This window comes from Vanacampus margaritifer, chromosome 15, assembly GCF_051991255.1.
Source record: "Vanacampus margaritifer isolate UIUO_Vmar chromosome 15, RoL_Vmar_1.0, whole genome shotgun sequence".
Lineage (NCBI taxonomy): Eukaryota > Metazoa > Chordata > Actinopteri > Syngnathiformes > Syngnathidae > Vanacampus > Vanacampus margaritifer.
The window spans coordinates 15,553,658-15,577,619 of NC_135446.1; the positions used below are offsets into that span (position 1 = coordinate 15,553,658).

The 23,962-nt window shown below is 40.5% G+C and overlaps 1 protein-coding gene across 5 annotated transcripts in view; it reads right to left on the reverse strand.

Annotated features, from left to right (window-relative positions):
• LOC144035248 (serine/threonine-protein kinase MARK2-like) overlaps nt 1–23,738 on the reverse strand; it is a 33,882-nt gene extending 10,144 nt beyond the window's left edge. For 2 of the 5 annotated variants that reach the window (XM_077544796.1, XM_077544794.1), the window contains exons 1-16: nt 22,440–23,738; nt 13,493–13,663; nt 12,103–12,156; nt 10,432–10,480; nt 10,281–10,346; nt 10,133–10,203; nt 9,237–9,293; nt 8,361–8,597; nt 7,151–7,270; nt 6,958–7,060; nt 6,764–6,876; nt 6,594–6,668; nt 6,373–6,430; nt 5,527–5,675; nt 4,059–4,153; nt 2,135–2,275 (exon numbers count right to left, since the gene is read on the reverse strand). In XM_077544796.1, coding sequence (XP_077400922.1) covers nt 2,135–2,275; nt 4,059–4,153; nt 5,527–5,675; nt 6,373–6,430; nt 6,594–6,668; nt 6,764–6,876; nt 6,958–7,060; nt 7,151–7,270; nt 8,361–8,597; nt 9,237–9,293; nt 10,133–10,203; nt 10,281–10,346; nt 10,432–10,480; nt 12,103–12,156; nt 13,493–13,663; nt 22,440–22,490 — 1,610 coding nt within the window. In that variant the 5' untranslated portion in view covers nt 22,491–23,738. The remainder of the gene's footprint in view (nt 1–2,134; nt 2,276–4,058; nt 4,154–5,526; nt 5,676–6,372; nt 6,431–6,593; nt 6,669–6,763; nt 6,877–6,957; nt 7,061–7,150; nt 7,271–8,360; nt 8,598–9,236; nt 9,294–10,132; nt 10,204–10,280; nt 10,347–10,431; nt 10,481–12,102; nt 12,157–13,492; nt 13,664–22,439) is intronic. The other 3 variants (XM_077544795.1, XM_077544798.1, XM_077544799.1) reach the window with 3 other exon arrangements.
• Between the last annotated feature and the right edge of the window lie 224 nt (nt 23,739–23,962).

Genomic DNA, 23,962 nt, shown 5'->3' on the forward strand with positions numbered 1-23,962 from the left:
AGACTATAACGTTAATACTGTTATTGTTATTGTATGTTTGTGTTCTACATAGATGCTATTTAGCGCTAGCATTAAGCTAGTGGACTGAAACACATGACATAAACATAAACATGGTGTAATTCTCTTTTGTTTTATGTTGAGTTTGGCAGTAAATCTAAACTAAGAGTGGCAATAAGCAGCTTGAAGGCTCTTTTGAGGAATCCTTCACTATTTGTTGAAGTGTTGATGATTGTGAAGTGAGTTGTTATTGAGTCACTGCCACCATTGTGAATCAAAGTCGAGTACAATGGTATAAAAATTATGTAGCTATTGTGAATGCACAATATAAAAACTTCTGTTCCACTCACAGTCTGCTCTCAGGTTTTCTTAATTTGTCTCCTTTGGCTCACTCGAGCCACTTACCTGACTGCTGCTAGGTTAACACTACAGTATTCAAAAAAACTAAACAATAATAATCTATTGGTCATCCTCATCCCCACATTCCACCATCAAAACAACAAATAATCCAGCTGGAGGGAATTCCTGACATCATTGCAAACTTGCTTCTCATTTGCATTTGGTCAAATATACAACATCCAGGTCTAGTGCAAATGCTCTCTCTCAGCAATCCACAACAGGGAAATGCAAGCACAAACCAAAAGTGCACACAAAACTGGGAAGGGGAAGAAAAAAAAAAACTTTGAAAGTAAAGCAGTGTTGGGGTAGGGGAAGAAGTCACTATTCCTCTATGTGCAGAGCAATACCTTCTCTCCAGCGTTCCCAACCAGGTTCTGAACAGCCCGAGCTCATTGCTGAAGGACGCATGCAACATAATGAGACTTCAATGTGAAGCAGACAAATGGCCGCAAAGAACTACGGGGGCCACCTTGACATTTGCATGATGCTGTTATTAAAATGATAAAAAAAAATGTCCTGCGACTGGTAAGACTATTGAGAAATATTCAGGAAATATCAAAGTGGCCTGAACCCAACAGCGAAGCTCACACACCAAACACACTAATGGTTTGTCAATGAGACGTCCTGCAGTACATATTGCGGCCATGAGATGGAGGCAGGCGTTTTTACAAGATATCAAAAGTAAACCTTTGGCTACAATCAGCCTAAAAATAACTTCATGCATTTTCTCGAGTTCGTCCCTGCTTTCCCTTAGGAGCAAACAGGAGACTGAGATGCACTCGGCAGAAATCCTCATGTAAAGCTCCACAGCATTTATAGATCCAGCACCCACAATTAGCCCTTAAAAAAAAAGGAATGAAGGTTCTCTTTGCTACCACAAAACTACCACAATGACTAAGTTATGACCCTGAACCCGCACACGTTTGCAGTATGGCCTGTACAGTTTCAAAGGTCCAACCCATTCGACAGAGACCAATAAATCTCAAATCCATTGTAATAAGCACAGGCCAAATTTGAGCCAGAACAGTCCCAATGCACATAAATTCCGGCGCACCAGTACAACAGAATGACAAAAAAAAAAAAAAAAACTTTTATGTGTTTTGGCTCAATCATTATAGGATGACTCATCAAATTTCAAGGCCAAACAAATGACATTTAGGTTACTTTTATTGCTGTTAAACATCAAAAAGAGTCAAATTTGCCCAACACAATGCAAGGGTTTTCAAATAAAAAAAATAAAAAAATAAAAATAAAAAAAAAACAGACACGATGGGATTGTAGTTGACCAATATTTAGGGTTGTTTTAGTTAACAAAAATTTCTCAAAATAAACAAAAATGAAAACTAACTGAAGCTCCATCTTACATTTATAAAACTAACTAAAACTACGATCAGGAAAAAGAAATTAGAAGAATACACAATTGCCATCAATTTCATGCTATTTTAAGAAAAAATATGCTGTATTGGGATATTTCGGTTTTTCTTTACAATTATCAGGCATTGTTTTGGGGGAAATTTTATGCACCAAAAGTACAATATTAAGCTAAAACTAATACAGAAACTAAGAACCCTCAACTAAAAACTGTTTTCAAAGAATTCAAACTAACTGAATTTAAAAATAAGAAACAAAAATCCACACTAACCAACCTTGCTCAAAACAACATTTCTCTCCGTTCAACTGCATTTGTGAGCCGAGCCAGCTGTGGGATGTGTGTGAGAGTTTTTGATGAGAGACTTGCCTGGGCCGTGGTGCATGCAGGTCAGAGGGGCATGGATGATTGGAGGAGGACAAGGACTTGTGGTGGCGGGGACGCGAGGATGAGGAGGAGAGGACGGCGGCGGCTGAGGCAGTGGAGGCGCGGGAACCCGGAGTGTTTAGGCTGGGAGGGCCGAGGTGAGGACAAGACACACACACACACAAAGACACACGCACACACAATTGTGTGTGGGTGGGCAGGGCAGTGAGGTGACGCATGGTTAGGAGGCAGCACATATTAACACACACTAAATGAGAGGTGGGGGGGGGGGGGGTAAAGGTAGAAACTTGAGAAAACAGTTAGGAGCCATTTGAATGCTGGAGCAAAACATGGACAAAATATAACAATAATCATAGTAATATATTCTTTATCCTCTGTGGAAAATCACTAATATTACATCTTACTGAGTCTTTTACGGTAGTAGCAGAAGTGCTATTCTTTGTTGCGTCTGCATGGCTGTATTATACTGCCTCCCAGTGGCCAATGCGAGCGAGCACACCAGGAGGAGCAGCACAATTGAATTGAATTGAATTGCAGAATGAAATCACGATGTAAAAACTGTTCACATTTTATTTAGATGTTAATCATCTGTGTCTATAAAGCACAATTATTTTCGAGCGCTATTTTTTCCCCTCATTGAAAAGTAATAATCGTGTTAACATGTCCACACTTTTGCCACGCTAGTAAAATGTCGCTCTACTAGCGTATACTAGTACATGAACAATAGCACACTAGCAGGATATCCAACAAATGATCTAACAGCTTGGAAGTGCAGACAGACCGACGAAGAAGAAGCTAACCACTAAAACTTGCATTGTCGTGATTTAGATAATTCATGGTTAGTTGTCACCTATTGTTTGGCTACACCGCGTTTGTGGGCGAATTTTCATGTGCTATGGCTGCAACAGTACCTGCGCGTGTCCGATTCTGTCTAAGCCTATTAAGACCGACCACGTCACGCCGCTAGGAGTTAATATTCCATCACAAGTCATTTTAATCTCCTTAGAGAGGGGAGGGTGAGAACCCAAAGACAGGAAAAGAAGAAATAAAAGTGGGGGAAGGAAAAAGGGCTACGATATAAATAAAAGAGCACCAAGAATGGGGCAGGGAAAAAAAAGTAATAAGGGAGTAAGTGGGGCTTGACAAGTACTGTATAAAAGCATTAATGACATAACTGAAACCCGCAATTGGAAAAAAAAGCAATGCTGTCTCAAATGACCGCTGGAGGGTGAATAAATAAACGGAATGGCTTTTTTTTTTTTTTTTTGGTAGCGGGTCATTTGAGACTTGACGATGAGCGAAACAAGTCATGGAGCAGCAATGACGACCGAAGACTGCGTCAGTGAGGGATGAGGGTTTCATGTTGAATGCTTATGAAAAGTTAACACAAAGCTTTTGGCTGGGTTAAAGCGTTGAGTGGTGTGGACGTCTTTACGCTGCGTGTGTGGACGTGTGCAAGGTGTGGGCAACTCTTGACGATGAAAAGCTTTTGAGATCTGTGAGCTGCTTTTGAATGATAAGAGAGAAAAAGGGGGTGCGTGCGCAAGTGCGCCCGCCAAATCCTACCACTGTTCTGACTGGACGGCCTCCATCAAACCCACTTAGGTAGTAATCTGTAATCTACTGGAGGTTTGGCCTAAATTCTCAGAAAAGCCTGATTTCCTCGTCCGGCGGGGTGGGATGGGGTCAAATCTGGAGTGGGGGGGGGGGCTCCCTCAGCCAAGTGGCTGTGCTCGGGAGAGTACCAGCCAAAGTCTGGGACTGTTCCACAGACAGCTGCGAGATTGCTTCATTCACAAAGCAGGGTGAGGCCGTTTGTGCTGTTAGATCATCCTCACAAACTACTTCAGGCCACCAGTGATGAGGAAAAACTAAAAGTTTGTAGTTGTATGTTGCTTATGTGTACCTGTCCTTGCCATTCTGGATGCCCTGACCCAGTGTGGCTCTCTCAGTCAAAGGAGAATTCCGACTGCGACCGGTGCCAGTTGACAGGATGCTATTCTGAAAGGATAAATAAGAGGAATAACAATTAGTAATAAAAAAATTTAAAAAACTGGAATGATTTGACAATTAACTCATTGACTGCCATTGACGGCTATAGACGTCAAAAATTCATTTGAACTATTTCTTATTTAGTTTAACATTTTTTCTACTTTTGTTAACGAGTATGAAAACCTCTATTTTTTATTGTACATTAAATGTGTGTTTAATGTTGAGTTAACTAGCTTTTTGACTGCCAGACGTTTTCAGAAAAGGGATGCCGTGGGTGCCAGCCGATTTAAGCATTTTGACTGATCTTTCAAGGTCCACAGAAAATTATGTGTTTGGACTATGGAAACACACATACTACCAAATGAAAGATTGGACTCTCATCTTTCATCAGAAAAAAAAGTTTGTTTCTACCTTATTCCGTTTTTCAGTAATCAACAATAGAAAATGGTTAGTTTCACCTCTGTTTTGAAACAAACGTTTTTTAACGTCTTTGGCACTCCTCCATAGGATTTTACTAAACGTTATTTAACGTTTTTGGCAGTCAAAGAGCTAGTGATTACATTTTTTACTTGTAATTAATCGTATGACTTCAATAGTTAACTCACTATTAATCAAAAATGTTATATCTGTATTCCAAAAATAAAAAAATAAAAAATTATAAGTTTTCATACTCTTGTTAACAAAAGTGGAAAAAATGTTAAACTAATAGAAATAGTTTAAATGAATTTTTGACGTCTATAGCCGTCAATGGCAGTGAATGTGTTAAACACGCTGGGCAGAAACAAATAAGAAAATGAAACAAGTGTCCAAGCCCGAAAAACATTTCCTCATTTATCTGCGAGTCAATGTTCCGTCTTGTTATAGTCACATGGCCATTAATCAGATTAATTAGTAACTAACTTCCGTTTTGATCTATGGAACGCAACATCAGATAAAATACAGCCAACGCCTGCATTTTCCAGATTTGCCTCAGCGAGTTTGTTGTTTTGAAAAAAAAATAATCGTATTGCAATTCCTCCCCTCCACTCAGTATTGCGATTGTGATTCAAATACGCGATTATGTTTTCAAAGTTCCCATGTACTTTTTTTTTTTAAACAAACACAAGTGAAAAATGTATCGAAAACAATATCATATTATACATAAATGTCTTATAGGTTTGGGTTATGTCAAATAAAGGCAAATGTAACCATATATTAATATGAAAGACTATAATTTTGCAGTCTTTCAAATTTTCATATTTCATGAAACCTCTTCAGCACTGAACTTATCTACACACTAAAAATAAATAGAAATAAGATGAATTCAATTTAATTTTTCAGCCCTAAATTATTGCACACGAGTGAATGTGGTAACACTGTGGTGAAAATTCACTGGCGCTCACAGTGGAGGGCGTGGCGCTCTTTTTGCGGTCGGAGGGAACCAGGGGGCTGGCAGGCACCTTGGTAGTGGAGCTGCCTGAACCTTTCCTCCCAGAATCGTCTCCGGAAGTCCGGTTGTCTGCTTGCCCCCCTCGCTTTGAGTAGGAAGAGCCTAGAGAGGAGATTTTTGCAGTCAACATTTCCACAAACCAAAATCCTTACATCCTGCCAATGTCCCCTTATCAGGGATGTGATTTGACCAAAGTGAAATTATCTGAAAATTTAGCCGGGGGTCTGGGGGCCGCTGGCACCCAGCTAGGTCCAGTTTTTAAGTACTTTCAATGCACTCACATGACAAAGAAATAGACAAAACAACAGCATAAATTTTCAATGTATATTGAACTATCCCATATAAAATGGCAGTTTTAGTCAACTCAAAATCAGTCACATTCAAAAACATTGGACTGCCTTTGCTTTTAAAAACTATCACTGAGAATATCATCATATCTAACTAATGTGATTACTAAGTTAACACATAAATAATGTTGAAGAGTTCAAATTTCATGAACAAATAATTGTATCATGACCAAATGAAAAGTAACTCATATTAGAGCATACCACAAATGTCTTTGTTATAGCAGAAGATGTTATCTGTCGGAGTCATGTGCATACACAATGAACTACTAAAAAAAATAAAAATAAAAAAAAAAAAATCGGAATTTTTTTTTTGGGGGGGGGGGGGAGATAAAAAAAGCGGAATTCCGCGATTTAGCGGAAAAATCACATCCCTGCCTTATTTTAAATGTAATCCCAGCGGATCTTCCCCCCCCCCCCCCCCCGGCCTTCACTATGACACACGCCAGGCTCACCCTGGTCAGTAGCTCTGCGGTTTTGAGGCTTCTGGTTGGACGATACGCTACGCTGTACCTGGGGAAGACAAGAGGGACGTTGAGGTAGGGAGGGGCTTCATCTTAGCGCTCGAGCATGCAGGTGAAAGTTTGTGGAAATGGTGATTATGAGGCCGCTATCATCTATGGCAGCGACTGGCCACAATACAGAGGCTATTAGTTAATAATAGTTCCCATTGTACCTTGTGTGGCGGGGAGGGGGCATTTATGTTGCTTACATCACTTCCGGGCCGGGGCTTGATACCACTCTCATCCAGCTGATACAAAGAAGACAGAAAATGAATGTAGTAGTCTCAATGCTGACGTTCAGTGTCCACACACACACACACAAAAAATGCCCTGAAGTGTCTACCTCAGAGTTCCTATAATCCAGTAGCAGGTAGGTAGCCATCACGTCATTATACTTCTGATTCACCAGTGAGTCCTGGATCTCCTCCTGAGAGAATCCCATCTGCAGCATAATGTCTTCACACGTGCGGCGTACATTTCGTTAGGATCCGAGATACAATCACCATCATGTGAACGGAGTGTGTGATGATTGCACACCTGTCCTCCTGGGGTCCTTATAATCGGGTTGGGGTTCAATGTAGGGTTTGAGCTCCTCGTCCTCGTGTCCTACATTCATCCATCGGTCCCTCATTATCTGCTGCTGGGAGGAAAATCCCCAAAAATGCGTTAGCAGTGGACAACGTCAGCTAGACAAAAGTGGTAATGGTGCCGCCTTGGTGGATGCGTGTACCTCCAAGCTGCCTCGTTTGGAGGGGTTGAGGATGAGGAACTTCTTCAGCAAGTTCTCACAGTCGGTGGACATGTAGAACGGAATCCTGTATTTACCACGCAGGACACGCTCTCTCAACTCCTGGAGTTGGACAGGGCAGTGCAAAAGAGAAAAAAAATTACAACACAGTGCTATTTTTCAGGGATGTGTTTTGACCAAAGTGAAATTATCTGAAAATTTAGCCGGGGGTCTGGGGGCCGTTGACACCCAGCTAGGTCCAGGGTTTTCCGTGTTTTTAAGTACTTTCAATGCACTCACATGACAAAGAAATAGACAAAACGACAGCATAAATTTTCAATGTATATTGAACTATCCCATATAAAATGGCAGTTTTAGTCAACTCAAAATCAGTCACATTCAAAAACATTGGACTGCCTTTGCTTTTAAAAACTATCACTGAGAATATCATCATATCTAACTAATGTAATTACTAAGTTAACACATAAATAATGTTGAAGAGTTCAAATTTCATGAACAAATAATTGTATCATGACCAAATGAAAAGTAACTCATATTAGAGCATACCACAAATGTCTTTGTTATAGCAGAAGATGTTATCTGTCGGAGTCATGTGCATACACAATGAACTACAAAAAAAAAAAAAAAAAAATCAGAATATTTTTTGGGGGGGAGGGGGGGTAAAAAAAAGCGGAATTCCGCGAATTAGCGGAAAAATCACATCCCTGTATTTTTACTTTCTTTTTTTTTAAACATAGCAAAAAAATGTGTACTAGTGTACATGAACCAGTCTGTTAAATAAATAGTAAGGCAAGTTAATGCCGATGTTTCCCAAAACCATATAGAGCATGAGACAGTGAAAAGGCAAACTTGCGAAACCTAGCAATGTTAATATCAACACATTTGGTTATCAGATCGCCCACCCAAAATGTGTGTGCGCTTCCAGGATGCGTCATGCGGGTGCTGCCTGAATGCACAGCATGATAGGTGGCGTTAAGAAAAGCAGTATGCAAAACAATAATTTAAAAAAAAAAAAAACACGGCTTGATCCCCTCTCATCAAAATACGATTCAAATAAACTGGTGCAATCCACATGGCAGAAGGAAAAGAAGCCAGAAAGGCAAACGCTACAACCGCCCACACTAAACAGACAGCCCGCTTATGTAAGAAACGGCTCCGCACGCATATGGACTTTAAGCCTGCCGGTCCTAACCTTGAGATTTTGTCCATCGAAAGGCAGGGAGCCGCTGACGAGCGTGTAGAGGATGACCCCCAGGCTCCACACGTCCACCTCGGGCCCGTCGTACTTCTTGCCCTGGAAGAGCTCCGGCGCGGCATAGGGCGGGGAGCCGCAGAACGTGTCCAGCTTGTTCCCCAGAGTGAACTCGTTGCTAAAGCCAAAGTCCGCGATCTTGATGTTCATGTCCGCGTCCAGGAGCAGGTTCTCTGCCTGCGGACAAAAAAAAAAAAAAAAAAGAAGAAGAGAGAATTCAAATGTGGTTGGAGGATGTATATTTTTCAGATTTGATTGATTTGCCTTCCTACTTGAGTGTATGTGAAATAGAGAGGGGGGGGGGGGGCAGTCACAGGTAAGATAGCACTCAATGGGCAAACTCAGCGATGACACTTCCCGAATCTTGGAGTGAGTTATTGAGCAAGTAGGCCCCGGTTGCCTAGCAACAGGTGCACTCTCCTTTTCACTGGCTCTAAATTTTCTGTCGCTTCTGTGTGTATGATCGCCAGGCTCGGGAGAGCTTGCATGGAAATGATGTAAGCATTTTTGGGGGGCTCGAATGACATATATATATGGTACTTTTGATTATAGTGACGTTTATTGCTTTACTTAAAAATCCACACTGTTGTTAAGCCTCTGACGTTTTCGTTGCAACCCACTGATGAGTGGGATTAGCACAGGCTGGAACACATTACTATAACGAGTTGTGTCTACCTTTTTGGACTATATAAGAAACTATTGACAGCATTAAAGCAGTGGCGGACAAGAGAAGCTTGGTCACCACCATTTCATAATCATGCTGTGTGTGTGTGTGTGTGTGTGTGTGTGTGTGTGTGTGTGTGTGTGTGTTGTCACCTTGAGGTCTCTGTGTACTATACACTTCTGATGGCAATACTGCACCGCTGACACAATCTGAGGAGTGAGAAAGTGAGCAGGGGACAGAGAGGATGAATTATGCAACAAACACAATTAGGAAGTAACTGTAAAGGTAACGCAAGGCTGCACGGTTGTTCTTTTTTTTGGGGGCTTTTGTATTTTTAAAGTGCTTCCCCACTGACATGAACGGCTTACTTCACTCGTTAACTGCCATTGACGCCTATAGACGTCAAAAATTCATTTTAGCAATTTCTATTAGTTTAACATTTTTTACCACTTTTGTTCACAAAGATATGAAAACCTAGAAATTTTTTTATTGCACATTTAGAACAGATATAATTTTTTTAAATTAAATTAAGAATTAATCACAATTTAAAAAATCGATCACGTGATGCCCCTAATTTTTAATAATCTTTTATTTTTTTAATCGTGAATTAACGAGTAAAGTCATGTGATAAATTACAATTAAAAAATGTAATCACCCGATTATTTTTTTTAAATTTTTCATAATCTTTTCTTTAAAAAAAAAAAAAGATTTGAAAAAGAAAAAAATTATTAAAAATTAGGGGTGTTAGGCGATTAAAATCCATAATTAATCGCATGACTTCACTAGTTAACTCACGATTTTATATCTGTTCTGAATATACAATTTAAAAAAATTCTAGGTTTTCATACTCTTGATAGCAAAAGTGGAAAAAAATTGTTAAACTAATAGAAATAGTTCAAATGAATTTTTGACGTCTATAGCCGTCAATGGCAGTTAATGAGAGATGGAAAGGATTTTGATGCTACTCGAATGCCGCTTTCGTCTATATTGACTCAAATTAGAAATTTAAACATTTTTCTATTGAGGCAAGTGACGCACAGGGACATACCTGTCGGAATTTGGCACGGGCTTCTTTCTCCTTCATCCTGCCATGAGCCACCAAGTAATCAAACACCTCTCCTACAAGACGATCACACAATTAAAGTTCCATCCTGTTGCTTCATTTTAATAAAGAGCTCCAAATATTACACGCTCACCTCCACTCGCGTACTCCATTACTAAGTACAAAGTCTTTTCGGTCTCGATCACCTCAAAGAGCTTAACTGATGGTGGAGGAAATGGCAAAAAGATGGTCGTCATTTGCACTATTTCCGTTTTGTTTGAAACGTGACTGTCCTTTTGACTCACCTATGTTGGGGTGGTTCAACATCTTCATGATCCTCACCTCCCGGAAGAGCTGGCAAACAAGCCACACACAGCTGGGTCAAACAATCAATCGGACACAGGCGGCGCTCCGGACTAAATAAACACCATTTTGGGATTTGCATGTGCCTGCTATTAGAAAGTCTGTACACGCCACATGTAGACTGGAGGCCCTTTATATTAGGGATGGACGATGTTAAAAATATCGAATTGCAATTTGTCTTCTCCTCAATATTGCGATTCGCTATGGGATTATAACAATATCGGATCAATGTTTTGGTTTGATAGGTTTGCCTGCACTAAAATAAAGGCAAATGAACAATTAATTAATATGAAAGACAGTATTAGCTATCTGCTTCAACAATTGTTAACTTTGTTAACTAAACACTTTTGACTTGCAGCCCCTAACTCATTTGCTCCGAAAAAACGTATAAATACGTTCTATTTTAAATGTCCTGAAGACGTAGTTATAAGTTTTTAGTTTTTTTATGCTAGAGCATACAGAAGGCTTTGATGCAGCCTCTGAACTGCAGAGAACGGGCGAAGCAATGGTAGTAATTACAAAAACGGCCAGCAGGTGGCAGCAGAGATCAACCAGGGCCATGTTGCAAACAAGCTCATTTGTCCACAGTTCTAAACAGATTCGTGAATACTGATGAAACTTTGCTATATTCTCATGCTAATGGCTGCAAAACGGAAACAGATAGAAATATACTTTTATTTCCCTGATGAAAGAAGAGACCGATCTTTCTTTTGATAGGTTCCATGTTTTATAGCTATAGAACACAATATTCTGTGGGCCTTGCAAAATCAGTCAAAATCCAGTAAAACAGCCGGGAGCAAAGGGGGTTGCTTCAGTGAAAATGGCTGCGAGTGAATGAGTTGACCGTTCACTATAACAACCTCACGAAATTCTTCCACAGAAGTGAGCCATAAACATAACTCAGTGAGTCATAAAAGATTATAACAAAGCAAACAAATCTGTGGCTTTATCAATTCAACTTCTCACGTTTCGTTAAACAATATTACTGTAAGTAAACATGTGGAAAGCAAATAATTTCTTTACAATAGTATGTTCGATGGAGCCTCACGGTATTCTGATTAATATAGCGTTTGTGGAGTATCAGTTAAGCAGCTAAATCCACCCGTTTTTAGCCATCTCAGGGGCGGCCATTTTGTCACTTCCTTAAAATGACGTCACATCTGCTCAGGGCTTAGGACACGACCAATCACGGCTCACCTGTGTTCCTGAAGCTGAGCCGTGATTAGTTGTTACCTGAGCCCTGAGCAACCACCAAGTAATTGTTCAGCCCTAGTTTTTATTGTCGTTGTTGAGAATCAAATGGTAAGAGGACTTTTGGAAAAAACTGTAACTGAACATACTGATGGTTTAAGCAGTGGCAGTTATGTGGCAAGCGCGGCTCTGGTTCTGCATTTCTATTTGTCTTGATGCAAACACACATGGCCACTCGCGCTTGTGTGTGTGTGTGTGTGTGCGCGCGTGGAAGTGGACAGACCCCACCCAGCCACGATCAAAGGAAGTAATTGCAGCTTATTTCCTGTAATTAAAACTCACGCTTCAGAAAAGAAGGGTAAGGAAGAGTCTGAGCGAGAGGGGACGTGTGTGAGTGTGTGTGTGTGCGTGGGAGGGCGCACCTTTTGCAAACTGGAGGAGTTGAGCTGTGTCTTATCAATGATTTTAACAGCCACCTGCGAAGGCAAAAATAAACATGAATTGCGTCAATCACACAAGAAGCCAACTTGATACGAATGCGCATCAGAGGACGAGCCGCTGGCGAGTTGGCAAGCGACGCTTTATTGCTTTAAGCGTACGACTTTGACGATAACACAAGAGCAGCAGGCATCGGTTGCATAACGGGGGGGGGGGGGAATAAAGACGCGCAAGGGTCGACGGCACGGTACGAAAACAGAGAGGGAGCCACGAAACTGAAACTAAAATAGATGGGAGGGATAGAAAGTGTGAAGTGCGACAGGGTGGCGGGGGAGGTGCTTGATTGCAAAGGACCGAAGACAATTGAGAGCTTTCTTTCCCTCTTCTTTCTTGTGGTGCTCATTTGATTCCTTCACGCCCTCTGACTCGCCCTTGTTTTTCCACTGTGTGTGTGTGCTGGAGTCACATGGAGCGTTATCAGAGTGTCAGGCAGAGAGCTGTCACACATTGACAGAGCCCGCCCACGTCCCTCCTAACCAAACGTGTTGACTTGGTCCAAAGAAGGAGACCCGGCTTCGACGATCCCCCCCCCACGTTAAAGCGATACACCGCTGGGTCACATCACAAGTGGATATTGCGGAGATTTTCCACGGCGGAAGAAAACGGCGAGCGGAATTTTTGCAAAGGGGTTGTATGGTCTCCAAGAGCTCACAAAAAAGTCCCTAGATTTTCTTGCCTGGCTGTTAAATCGGCCAGCCTTTTTTTTTTTTTTACACATTATAATATAAGACAAAGATAATGACATACAAACATCCCTGGCCCCCACCAACCCACAAAAAGTGTTTTTTCCCCCAATTATGATTAACTCATTCACTGCCATTGACAGCTATAGATGTCAAAAATTAATTTGAACTATTTATATTAGTTTAACATTTTTTTTGGGGGGGGGGGCATTTAGAACAGATAACATTTGTGATTAATCGTGAAGTAATGCGATTAATTATGATTAAAAAATTTAATCGCCTGACACTCCTAATTTTTTATATTTTTTTCTAAAAATATATATATTTTTTTTTCAATTTTAATAAGCTTTTTTCAATCGTAGTTAATCGCATGACTTCACTAGTTAACTCACGATTAATCACAAATGTTATATCTGTACTAATACAACAAAAAAACTAGAAGAAATAGTTCAAATGAATTTTTGACGTCTATAGCCGTCAATGGCAGTGAATGAGTTCATGAGAATTAGTGGGATTTTAGTTAAATTCAAATTCAAAAAAATTCATTTTGGTCAGACCCTAATTCTCACAATCAGCATCTCTACTTTCAAGTAATATCTCAGGTGGTGTGTGTGAAGCGCAGACATCTAACCTCCTTTCCGGTGAGGACGTGGCGAGCCAGTTTGACCTTGGCAAAGTTGCCCTTGCCGATGGTTTTCAGCAACCGGTAGTTGCCGATGTGCGGCTGCTCGTCGGACGTGGTCGTCGCGATGGAGTTCCGACATCGCGACATGCTGGAGCGGCCAGATGACGACTTGGAGTCCTGTCAAGGCCCCAAAAAAAAAAAAAAAAAAATCAGAAAACAAATGTTATACACCTTGTAAGCTTCCTGCTGTGCCATGAAATTTTGTGTGTGAACACGGCTTAATAAAATTCCTTTCTTGTCAAACGGAACACAACGTAAAGACTATAGAGGAATTAAAAGTGGCTAATTTGGCAACACTACATTGTATTCCTCTTAACTTGATCTTGACAAAAAGTAACCAGGAAATGCAGCTTGTCCACATTTCCTGTTCCTGCTGCTACTTTTCCCGTGGTTAACGTTTAACATACAATATACATCCTCTGACGAGCCATTAATCCCTTGATCGGGAAAACCCCGACACAAACAGGCACAGAGGCACAAGTCTACACGTATCCCGTGAACACAAAGGCGCGCATGCACCGACAAGCATGGGGCGGGCACGGAGAGTGGCACAAATCACACACACCAATTTTTTTATTTATTTTTTAATCGCACTGTCCTGAACGCCCCTTTCCACACCAACGAGTGTTTTTATTTGCGTAATCATCTCACGACAAATTAGAGGCTCGCTCAGTGTTGCGGATAAGCCGCAGACCGCAAGCGAGATCTTCCTTTTCTGAGTTACCACACTTTTTAGGGCCCTGGGAAACGGGGATAACCATGATTACTTCATTGTGCTTCCCTGCGCGGACAAAGCGGAATCGGAGCGCTTCATCTTTGGCGGTTGCTTCAATCCCAAAGCCAAGCGGAGATCCTTATGCGGTCGTGTGTGAGGGTGGAGCAAATGAGTTTTATTTTTGGAGCGTGCGGGCGAGGGAGTAGGAGACAATGTCATCGTGAACACGACTGTAACACAAGAGAGAGACCAAGCCGAGTCCGGTTTCTTCCCGTTTTGATGCTTATTCCAATAATTGCACCGACTCTATCAGGGGTTATTTGAGGCCAAATAATTAACAAAAAAATCGGTCTGGAGGCGCAAAACATTTGAACATTGTGTGGAAAGAAAAAAGTGTGTTAATGTAATTTAGTGAGCGCCCAAGAGTTAATTAGAGTTGCACTATGACACAAAAATATACGTACATTCGTCTTCTGTTTTTAGATTTTTTTGTTACATACATTTTTAGACTTTTCCTTTCTGTCAAATTTCAAAGCGTATAACAAAAAAAGTAACAATCACAATATTGTCATAATTATGAAAATATGTATTTTTTTCCCATTTTTCGATTTCCTGCAGGAAAAAAAAAACCAACACATTTTACGCAAAATAAATTAATTTTATGTGTAATATTACAAGAAAAAAAATTTTCCTACATGAATAATATAGTATTACACGGAATAAAAAATAAAAAATTATGTAAAAGAGAACAAGTACTGTATAAATTTGATGAAATCACTAATGCGTGTAATATGAGGGTGGGGAGGGGGCATCATTTTACAAGACACGAAAACATGTTATTTTACATGAAAATTGTTAGATTAAAGGGACAAACCAGTAATAACTACGAGAGAATAATTGCACAAAAATGTTGTAGAGAAAAATTACTATTTACATGAATAACAATTTTTGGGGGGGTTCAACGACTTTTATATGCTAAACTTAATTTTATGTTAATAATCTCACTAAGGAACTTTTGAACCTTAAAAAAATATTTTCGTAACTCTTCTGATGGAAAATTGACTTAAAACTAGTTGAATGGTCCTGGCCTGAGGAAGGGGGGGGGGGGGGGTCTGTATCATTTTTACTGAAACAAGCAACTTTGAGGAGGATGGTAGGAACACTGCCACACAAAAAAACTATAAATGTGCTGAATGCTTGACGGCATACGTCACTTCCCCCTTCCGATGACATAAGTCAATTTGAACGTTGACGCCCGAACAACTGAAAAGTTTTGTCTGAGGAGACAAAAAAAAGAAAGAAAGAGGGAAGCTACCCCAATAAAAGGACGTCAAGGATGTTTGAACATCCCCCCTTCTGCCTTTGTTATTCAATTCTCTTGACGTTTTTTGGGCAATTTCATGGAGGTTTTATGGTAATTTTCCTCTTCCTTTTTGGACATTTTATGGTAACATTTTAAGTAATTTTATAAACTTTTTCATCTACCTTTTGTCTCTTTCTGACAGCTTAAAAATATTGGACTGACATTTTTTGAATTATTAATTTGTTTTGTCTAAATAATTAATTTGTAAAATATGTAAAAAAAAAAAAAATAAATCTAATATATATATATATATATTTTTTTTTTTTTTTTTTGATTTTTTTTTTTGGGATTCACAGAAAGCCACAATCGAAGGACTAAAGAGCCACATGTGGCCCCAGTAACGCAGATTGCAGACCTCTGGTATTATAAACACCAGTGGAAAATATCACGAGCTCTTCTTTCATTTTACAATATGAATTAACTGTACATGTAAGTTGGGGGGCTCGTAAATCAAGGTAGCACTATAGTGATGGCAGTGCTGGATTTACCACAGCAGAATGACAACAGCTGCACGAACAGCAAGACTCGACTGTAGTAACGTACAATCAACTGCATGATTGCTAACCCGGCCAGTCACCGCAGATACGACTTTTTGAAACCTTTTATAAAACGTCAAAATCAAATTGGAACATGTGAGGAAATAACAAATGACATTGTGGCAGTTTTCCAGTGAATAATTCATTTTTCACTCGATGGGGAATGGAGTGCGGTGGGGGGGGTAGAGCACTAAATACTACTTTCTTCAGTTCTTTAGTCATGTTTCATGCCGGGACTATTTTTGTACACCGATTCTTCCTTCATTTTTGGGCAGCTGCAGGCGAGGCAAAACCCCCACCACCACCCGCAGCGCACACACTCGAACAAAATACACGTACACATCTTCTGACGTGTTTTTTTTTTTTTATTGGCTTAACACATGAAGCATGCACTTGTAATTGTAATACCATGATACTGCAAAACTGTGATATGTGAAGAGTTATCAATTTTTGCATAAGTGGTAGATTTTGAGTCAAAATTTAAAGCATAACCATTTTCTTTCAGAAACAAAACAGTTGCCGCACTACCTTTAAAATGCAGATTCTCAAATGTAAACAAGTCATGACTTGTCAATTCATGAAGTTCAGATTTAGGTCAAGCTAACTGAACAGCCGTGGTATTGACACTCGTGGGGTTCTTTACTTGCAATTTGAGCATCACGAACGTGCAATTTTTGGTTCATATAAGCCGTGAATGTAAAGCCGTATTCCATACGTGTCATGGAAATGCACAAGAAGTGCTCGCTCTTCACGTGCATGAAATATGGCAATAGAGGTTGTGCAAACACTCCACGCAGGCGGTTAACTTTAGCATGCCGGTGTCGCAGTCGGTGTCAGTTTGGTGTGAATGGGCTTTTTGAAGTGGATTACCCCAAGATGCGAGTATCCATATGGCACAAGTAGCACAGCACAACTCGAATTTCATCACCGTATCAGTGGCATAAAAATAAAACAAACGATATTATCATTTATTGTGATAGCTTTTCGTAAAATATATGAAAAATGTGCTATCGTGACAGGCCTACTGATGGTAGGATATATTTGGCCAACATGTGTACTCCAACCAATCATCATGACGCTTGTGTGGATGACATCATCATATCTAGCTCAGACAGTGACAGTGGCTTAAAGCCAGAAACCACAGAGCTGCTTGAAAAGTGATTTGGACTTTGTTCAGATTTAAAAAGTCAGATTGGACGCCATTTATGTTACGAATGTAACGTTACCAGCTATTTGAATGTGTTAGCCCACCAGGTTGCATAAATAAAGGCGGTGTAAGTGCAATTTGGGGATGGCGTCATAGAAGGGGCTTCTTCATCTTCAACGGGAATTTTAAAAAATTGCATAAAATTCAGTTGAGACTTATGTTTTTTTAAATAATAATAATTACATTAATTTTGGTTGCACTGTAATCTTAACTCATTCACTGCCATTGACGGCTATGAAAGTCAAAATTTTATTTTAACTATTTCTATTTAACATTTCCCCCCTCACTTTTGTTAACAAGAGTACGAAAACCCAGATGTTTTTTTAGTGTACATTTAGAACAGATTGAAAATTTGTGATTAATCATGAGTTAACTAGTGAAGTCATGCAATTAATTCGCCTGACGCCCCACATTTTTTAGACATTTTTTTCATCCGCTGCCATTAACGGCTATAAACGTCAAAAATTCATTTTAACAATTTCTATTAAGTTTAACATTTTGTTCCCACTTTTGTTAACAAGAGTATGAAAACCTAGGAAAAAATATTGTACATTTAGAACAGACATACAATTTGTGATTAATCGTGAGTTAACTAGTCAAGTCACGTGATTAATTACGATTAAAAAAAATTATCGCCTGTCGCCCCAAATTTTTCTAATCTTTTTTTTTTTAATTCACTGCCATTGACGGCTATAAACATCAAAAATTCATTTTAATTATTTCAATTAGTTTAGAAAAATGTCCTCCAATTTTGTTAACAAGAGTATGAAAACCTAGAATTGTTTTTTTTTTTGTGTAAATTTAGAAATATAAAATTTGTGATTAATCATGAGTTAACTAGTGAAGTCATGCGATTAATTTTAATCGCCTGTCGCCCCTAATTTTTTATATTCTTTTTTTTAAATGAATTTATGGCAGTGAATGAGTTAAAAGACTTTAGCTGGATTGGAGGTAAAAACTCTGGGAATTGGAATGGGGCGTGTCGCAATTCTACCATTTTGGTACTGTATCGTTTATTGTCTCACTGTGTATCATGTTGTCTTCCTCTATTAATTATTTTGTGTGTTCATGCCCCTCTAAAATAGCTCAGCAGCCTCCTACGGGATCCCATTCAAGTTTAACGGCACACGCTAGGAGGATGTTTGAATTTTTAGGCCAATTTTAGGCCACACATTGCCTAGTTTGCGTCGCTATTTAGCGGACCGATCATACGCGTTCATAACAAAAAACAACATTGAGCCACTTCAACTTTTTTTTTTCCCCATGGCAACCGTAGAGGCACAAAAGGCGTCGCGGCGGCGAGGAAAGTCCACGCTTCTCTAAACGCAGGTCAACAGAACAGTGTGCAGCCACACCTATCGCTCCACTCAACTGGAAAGGCTTGTTTTACGCTGCACTCTCTTTTAGACAATCCTATACACACAAACACACACACACACAAATGCGGAGCACAGGCCCCCGCGCCTCACTGCAGCACCTGTTCATGCGGCAATTAATAGGGCTGCTGACACAGCTCATTCAATTAAAATGTCATTCCAGTCAAGTGAAACACAAACTGAGTGTGTATCTGAAGGAGGGCTACTGTGTGCGATGGTGAGAACAAATATGAATGCGCATGTGTGTTTCGGCAAGAGGCAGGTTCTCTGTTGCTAGGACCCGAGCTAGCTCCGTCCGTCTCTCTCGCTCTCTCTCTCAGCTCTTCTGCCTAGCGACTGCGCTGCTAAAGGAGCAAGGCGGAATTCACCGTTTCCTGGGCGGAACGACGGCCCGTTCGCTACGGATCGTCGTGCGATGACTCATTCAACGGGAGCGTGAATAAAAGCGGGCCGTGACAAACTTTTGTTGTAACGCGGTTGGCAAGAACAGTGGAAGGTTGAATTTAAATATTCAATCCAATTTTGTTGTTTATGTTGTTTTTTTTTATTGGCCCAAAAAATGGACAAAGGGTCATTTTTCAAAAAAAAAAAAAAAACAAGGTATGACTTTCGACTGAAACTCGAACACACCTTGGACGTGGGACATTTCTTATAATTGGGTGTTTGAATTAGGACGAGACTGTGGACGGAACTTCTCGATTAAGGAAATGGCCTTGTTTAGAAAAACGAGTAGTTCAAAGCCATCACGTCGGTGTGCCAGGCGAGCGAGTGCCCAAACACTGAGATGAAGGATGACGTCAGGGGCAGACCTGTATTTCGAGCTCCGGTGGCCTCTTTCAGGAGACACTGGAGAACATTGTCAAACAGGAAATACCGTATTTCCTCACACACCGACACTAAATAGTAAACGGCTGAGCTCACTTGAACTTGGTTGCCAAGTGTGTTGCTAGCCAAAATGGCAGCACCAAACGATACTAAGAGTCACAACAGTTGGCACTGTTAAATATTATGCCGCATATATTTCAATTGGTCAATAAAAGCATTTTATAAAGCAATTATTGCTAAAAACCTCCTTAGCCAGCAACAAAACAGACTTTTAAGTGGATGTGGAAATTTGCAGATGAAATTGGTTTAACTGTGGCTCACTTGGTAGAGTGGGTCAGCCAGTGACCAAAGCGTCGGTAGTTCGAATCCTGGTTCCAATATCAGGTCTGGACAATAAAATTCTAAATTAGCACCAGAATCTTGTAAAGCAATTTTCTGTTCGGGAGAACTGGCATCCAAAAGAGTATTTTTCAGCAACGGGTATCAAACTGAAGGTATCTGTCGTGGTACCGGTATCGAACATTTGTGATTGACAGCCAGCTGCGCATCTGATAAATTTTCCTTCCCATCTCGCCCTAATCTCCTGGGGCCACCCAAATTGCTCCTCTTCCTGTGTTTAGCCATTCTTTGATCTAGTATCTGGGGCTTCCTCGTCATTGGATGGATTTCAAAGCTCTGCCTTTACCTTTGTTGCCCTTGAATCAAATGAACTTTTAAATCACTGCAGCAACAGGCCCAGCTCCTTCAAAACCCGGAATTCTCTTTAAACCACAGTTGCCAAAGAAACGTGTAACTATCAAGTTGACACCAGAAACGACCCCTACTTTACTCCTTCGGCAACCCGAATTCTGGTTCATATAAACACGTTTAGAATAACTCGAACGGGGGAATGGATTGTCTTCAGCATATGCTTGATTTCTTTGCAGCGTTTTCACGTAACTTTCTGTCTCAATGGCAAAAAGGTCATCGTGTGTATTAATATCTATACACAGTCACACATTCATGTATATAAGTCCATGCTTCTGGGGTGCAATCCGCCAAAAATACTCAAGCAGAGGTAAACAAACACGACGAGGCAGCAAAAGAGTTTTACATTTCCCCCAAAACATTCAAAATTGACTATGGCAAATACGCTATTAAACACAAAGCGCAAGTATTATTTTTGTCGACTTGAGTTGCCATTCTGAAGAATACCGCAGTACCTACGACTGAATGTGTATGGCTCTAAAAGAAGGGGTTTAGCCAGGTGAGTGACGTGGGTGTCAGTGAATGAAGAGTGTAGAGTTGGCTGCATGTTGAATGACTGGTGTGGTGGCCGTTGGCAGCTTGTGTAGAAATGTGCTTATTACAGGCTATATTAAATTAGCTAACATTGATACGTGAGATTGCTCGTAAACGCGTTATTTTACATTTTAGCTTGTTTTTTGTAAGTATGAAATGCATCGCGGCAACTTCTTCCTGCAGGCTTTTACTTTTCTGGTAATTATTTTATTAATTGGTGACGTGACTACATGTCTTCTTTTCACCGCGTGAATGAGGACAATGTGTTCAAATCGCGCTTTTTCAGTGCACCCGGCTACTTATTGATGTGTGTGTGACTGCCAGATCATCCAGTAAATTACTGCCTGCACTCTGCAGTCATCAAAAAATGGCAATTTTGCTCCATTTTGTGTTTTTTCTCGCATTTCATTCAATTGTCCGTTCGGCTATACTTCCTGTTTGCAATCTTTGTGATCAATGAGAGAATAAGAGCGATTGATGTGATGTGGTTTGTTGTGAAAAAAATGTCAATATACATTTCTCTTTTGAATCACGATATTACCAAGTGATGATTTTTGGGATGTTGATGGATGGTAACTACGACTGAAAAAATGAGATCATTTGTTACAATAGAATACAGGGTTAACACAAGGTCAACACAAACTAAAAAGCCTGGTCTCTCTTAACAGAAGTTAAAAATATCTGGAGACCACTAAGTTACATCACAAAAAAAAAAAAAACTCTTGCGTCCTTGGTGTATTTTGAGACCTCACGCCTTTCTATACATGGCCTTTATGAGATAGTAACACATACTTTTGTTGTGTGGCAGAAGCAACGAATTGGATTGAAAGGATGATTACATACAACAACAAATGACCAAAAACAGGGTTAATTCAAAAATATTTGGGATTGCTATTTCTTGAGAGTGTAAGAATTCATGTATTGGGGGTATGCCTTTGTTCTCACACAATCCATTTTAGCTAAGGGGCAAAAAGTGCTTTGACCTCAAGCCACACGGCTACTACGTAAACAAACACTGAGCAGCTCAGCATCTGGCTATGGATGCCCGGATAGAGATATGCTTTTGCACTACAGCAAATTCATTTGAATATCAGTGTAGTCCGAAATAACCTTCCAGTTAAATTCAAACTGATTCTCACATGACAAATGCCAACGGAGTTTTCGGTTTCGGCCAAGAATTTTCATTTCAGTGCATCTTTACAGCTGTTTTAAGTATATCATTATTATACATTGTCTGTATCTTGTGTTTGGGATGCTTTCCAATGATACCAGGCCGCCTTTTAAAAAGAGGATTGAGATTTGGGGAGTTATGAAAGTTTGTAACTACCTTTTGTTTTTGTGTGAAGTAGTTGGTCAGAAATTATGTAAAGACATAACATTTAAAATATTTGTCACAGGAAAATTATACTTTTATCAATGATATCAGTTTATACAAAAAAACAATGAGTTGAAGTGGCACTTTCCTAAGAAGACAAACTATGTTGCATTTGACCTAAAATTGAACGATTGGTGTCAGGATAGAATTGAAATGTGTGCAATTGTGATATGGCTATATTATTTTTTGTACATTAATTGACGTGATGATCTTACCTGCACAGAGGAATTTTCAATGACTTGCACCAGTGGGGTCCTTGTTGACATTTTGGCTTGACTTGAAGTGGGTTGTTGTTGTTGTTGATCCAAATAGGCGCAAGGGAGCAGTGACCCAAAAGAATGACTCTTCAGTGGCTTTTATACATTTAAGCTCGGTGTTGGTACAAAACGAAAAAAGGGCCCCAGTGCTAGCCCGCTAGCAACACGTCAGATAGCCCGTGAATCAACAAGTTGGATCCCACATCGGCGGCTAGCAGTTAGCTCGCTAGCTCAAACGCACGTCCCATGTTTGTTGACACCCCAAAAAAAAACAATGCCACAATGAGGAGTTCGTGGTTATTGATACCATTCAAAAGAGTCAATGGTGACGAAGGAAGAAAAAGCTGGCTAATGGTCTGAATTAAACATACAAGTCACAACTAGGTGGCTAGCATGCTAAAACAAGCACGACACCAAGTGAAATTGACGACAAGCGGCCGCCGTTTGTTTCCTTAAAACCAAGTGATCACCAAGCCCTGTGTTTTTATTGTTTCTTTGTTCCACAAATAGCTCCTTCAGAAATGTAAAAAAAAAAAAAATACAGGTCGAAAAAAAAAACTTCCAGGCCAAAGTTATTCCCGGCGAGGTCCCCGTCCCGACCTTGCCAACTCACACGAAACAATCGTCCCCAGCGAGATATCCAGGGTGGGGTATCCAAATAATAAAAACGCCGCCACGGAAAATGAGAACATGGCCCAGTTGAGAATGTATTATTCGGCTGCTTTCTTTCTTTCTTTTTTAGCCCATCGAGCTAGCCCGACTTTCCTTCCAAGGCGGAGCTAACTGAGCTAGTTCGCTAGCCGCTAGCGCTCAAGCGGCCACAGGCTGCAGCGGAGGAGGAGGAGGAGGAAGAGGGGGAGGAGGAGAAGGAGGAGGAGGAGGAGCGGCGGCTGGTGCCACACAAGCGAGCCACCAAAGTCCAAAATCCACGAAAACCAGTGGCGTCCTGGCGTCTCAGGCGTTCATATGAATAATCAGGTCGTTCACCACAACCGCACTGCACTGCGGTATGGCCGATATATACCCAACCAAGCCCCAGCAGTACCCGATGATGATGACGATCCACCAGCAGCTCGGCCGCCCGGAGGTTCGAATCAGGTCTTACGATCCATGATCGATGAAACTGCAGCTTCTAGGCTTTAGGGGGGGGACGCGACGAGCTGCGTCCGAATGCCGTCTAAGCGCAGCAGACAGCCCTCATACCGGAACAAGATCACCGCAACATGGCTGCTTGCACCACCGAGAGACAACCAGAGAGGGAGGGGAGAGGAGAGGGGCGAGGGAGGGAGCGAGTTCGGCTTTCCTCGGCTCCTTCCGGGAAGCCCTTCGGCGACTGCTCCGAAATAAAATATTATAATACAGATAGATTTTTGTTCCATTTCCCCCCTGACCTGCCTTTATTCACAGTAAATGTGAAAATATTAATAGGTTAATTTAAATAAAAAGTGTACAATATTCTTATGTTCAGCTCATCTTGGATT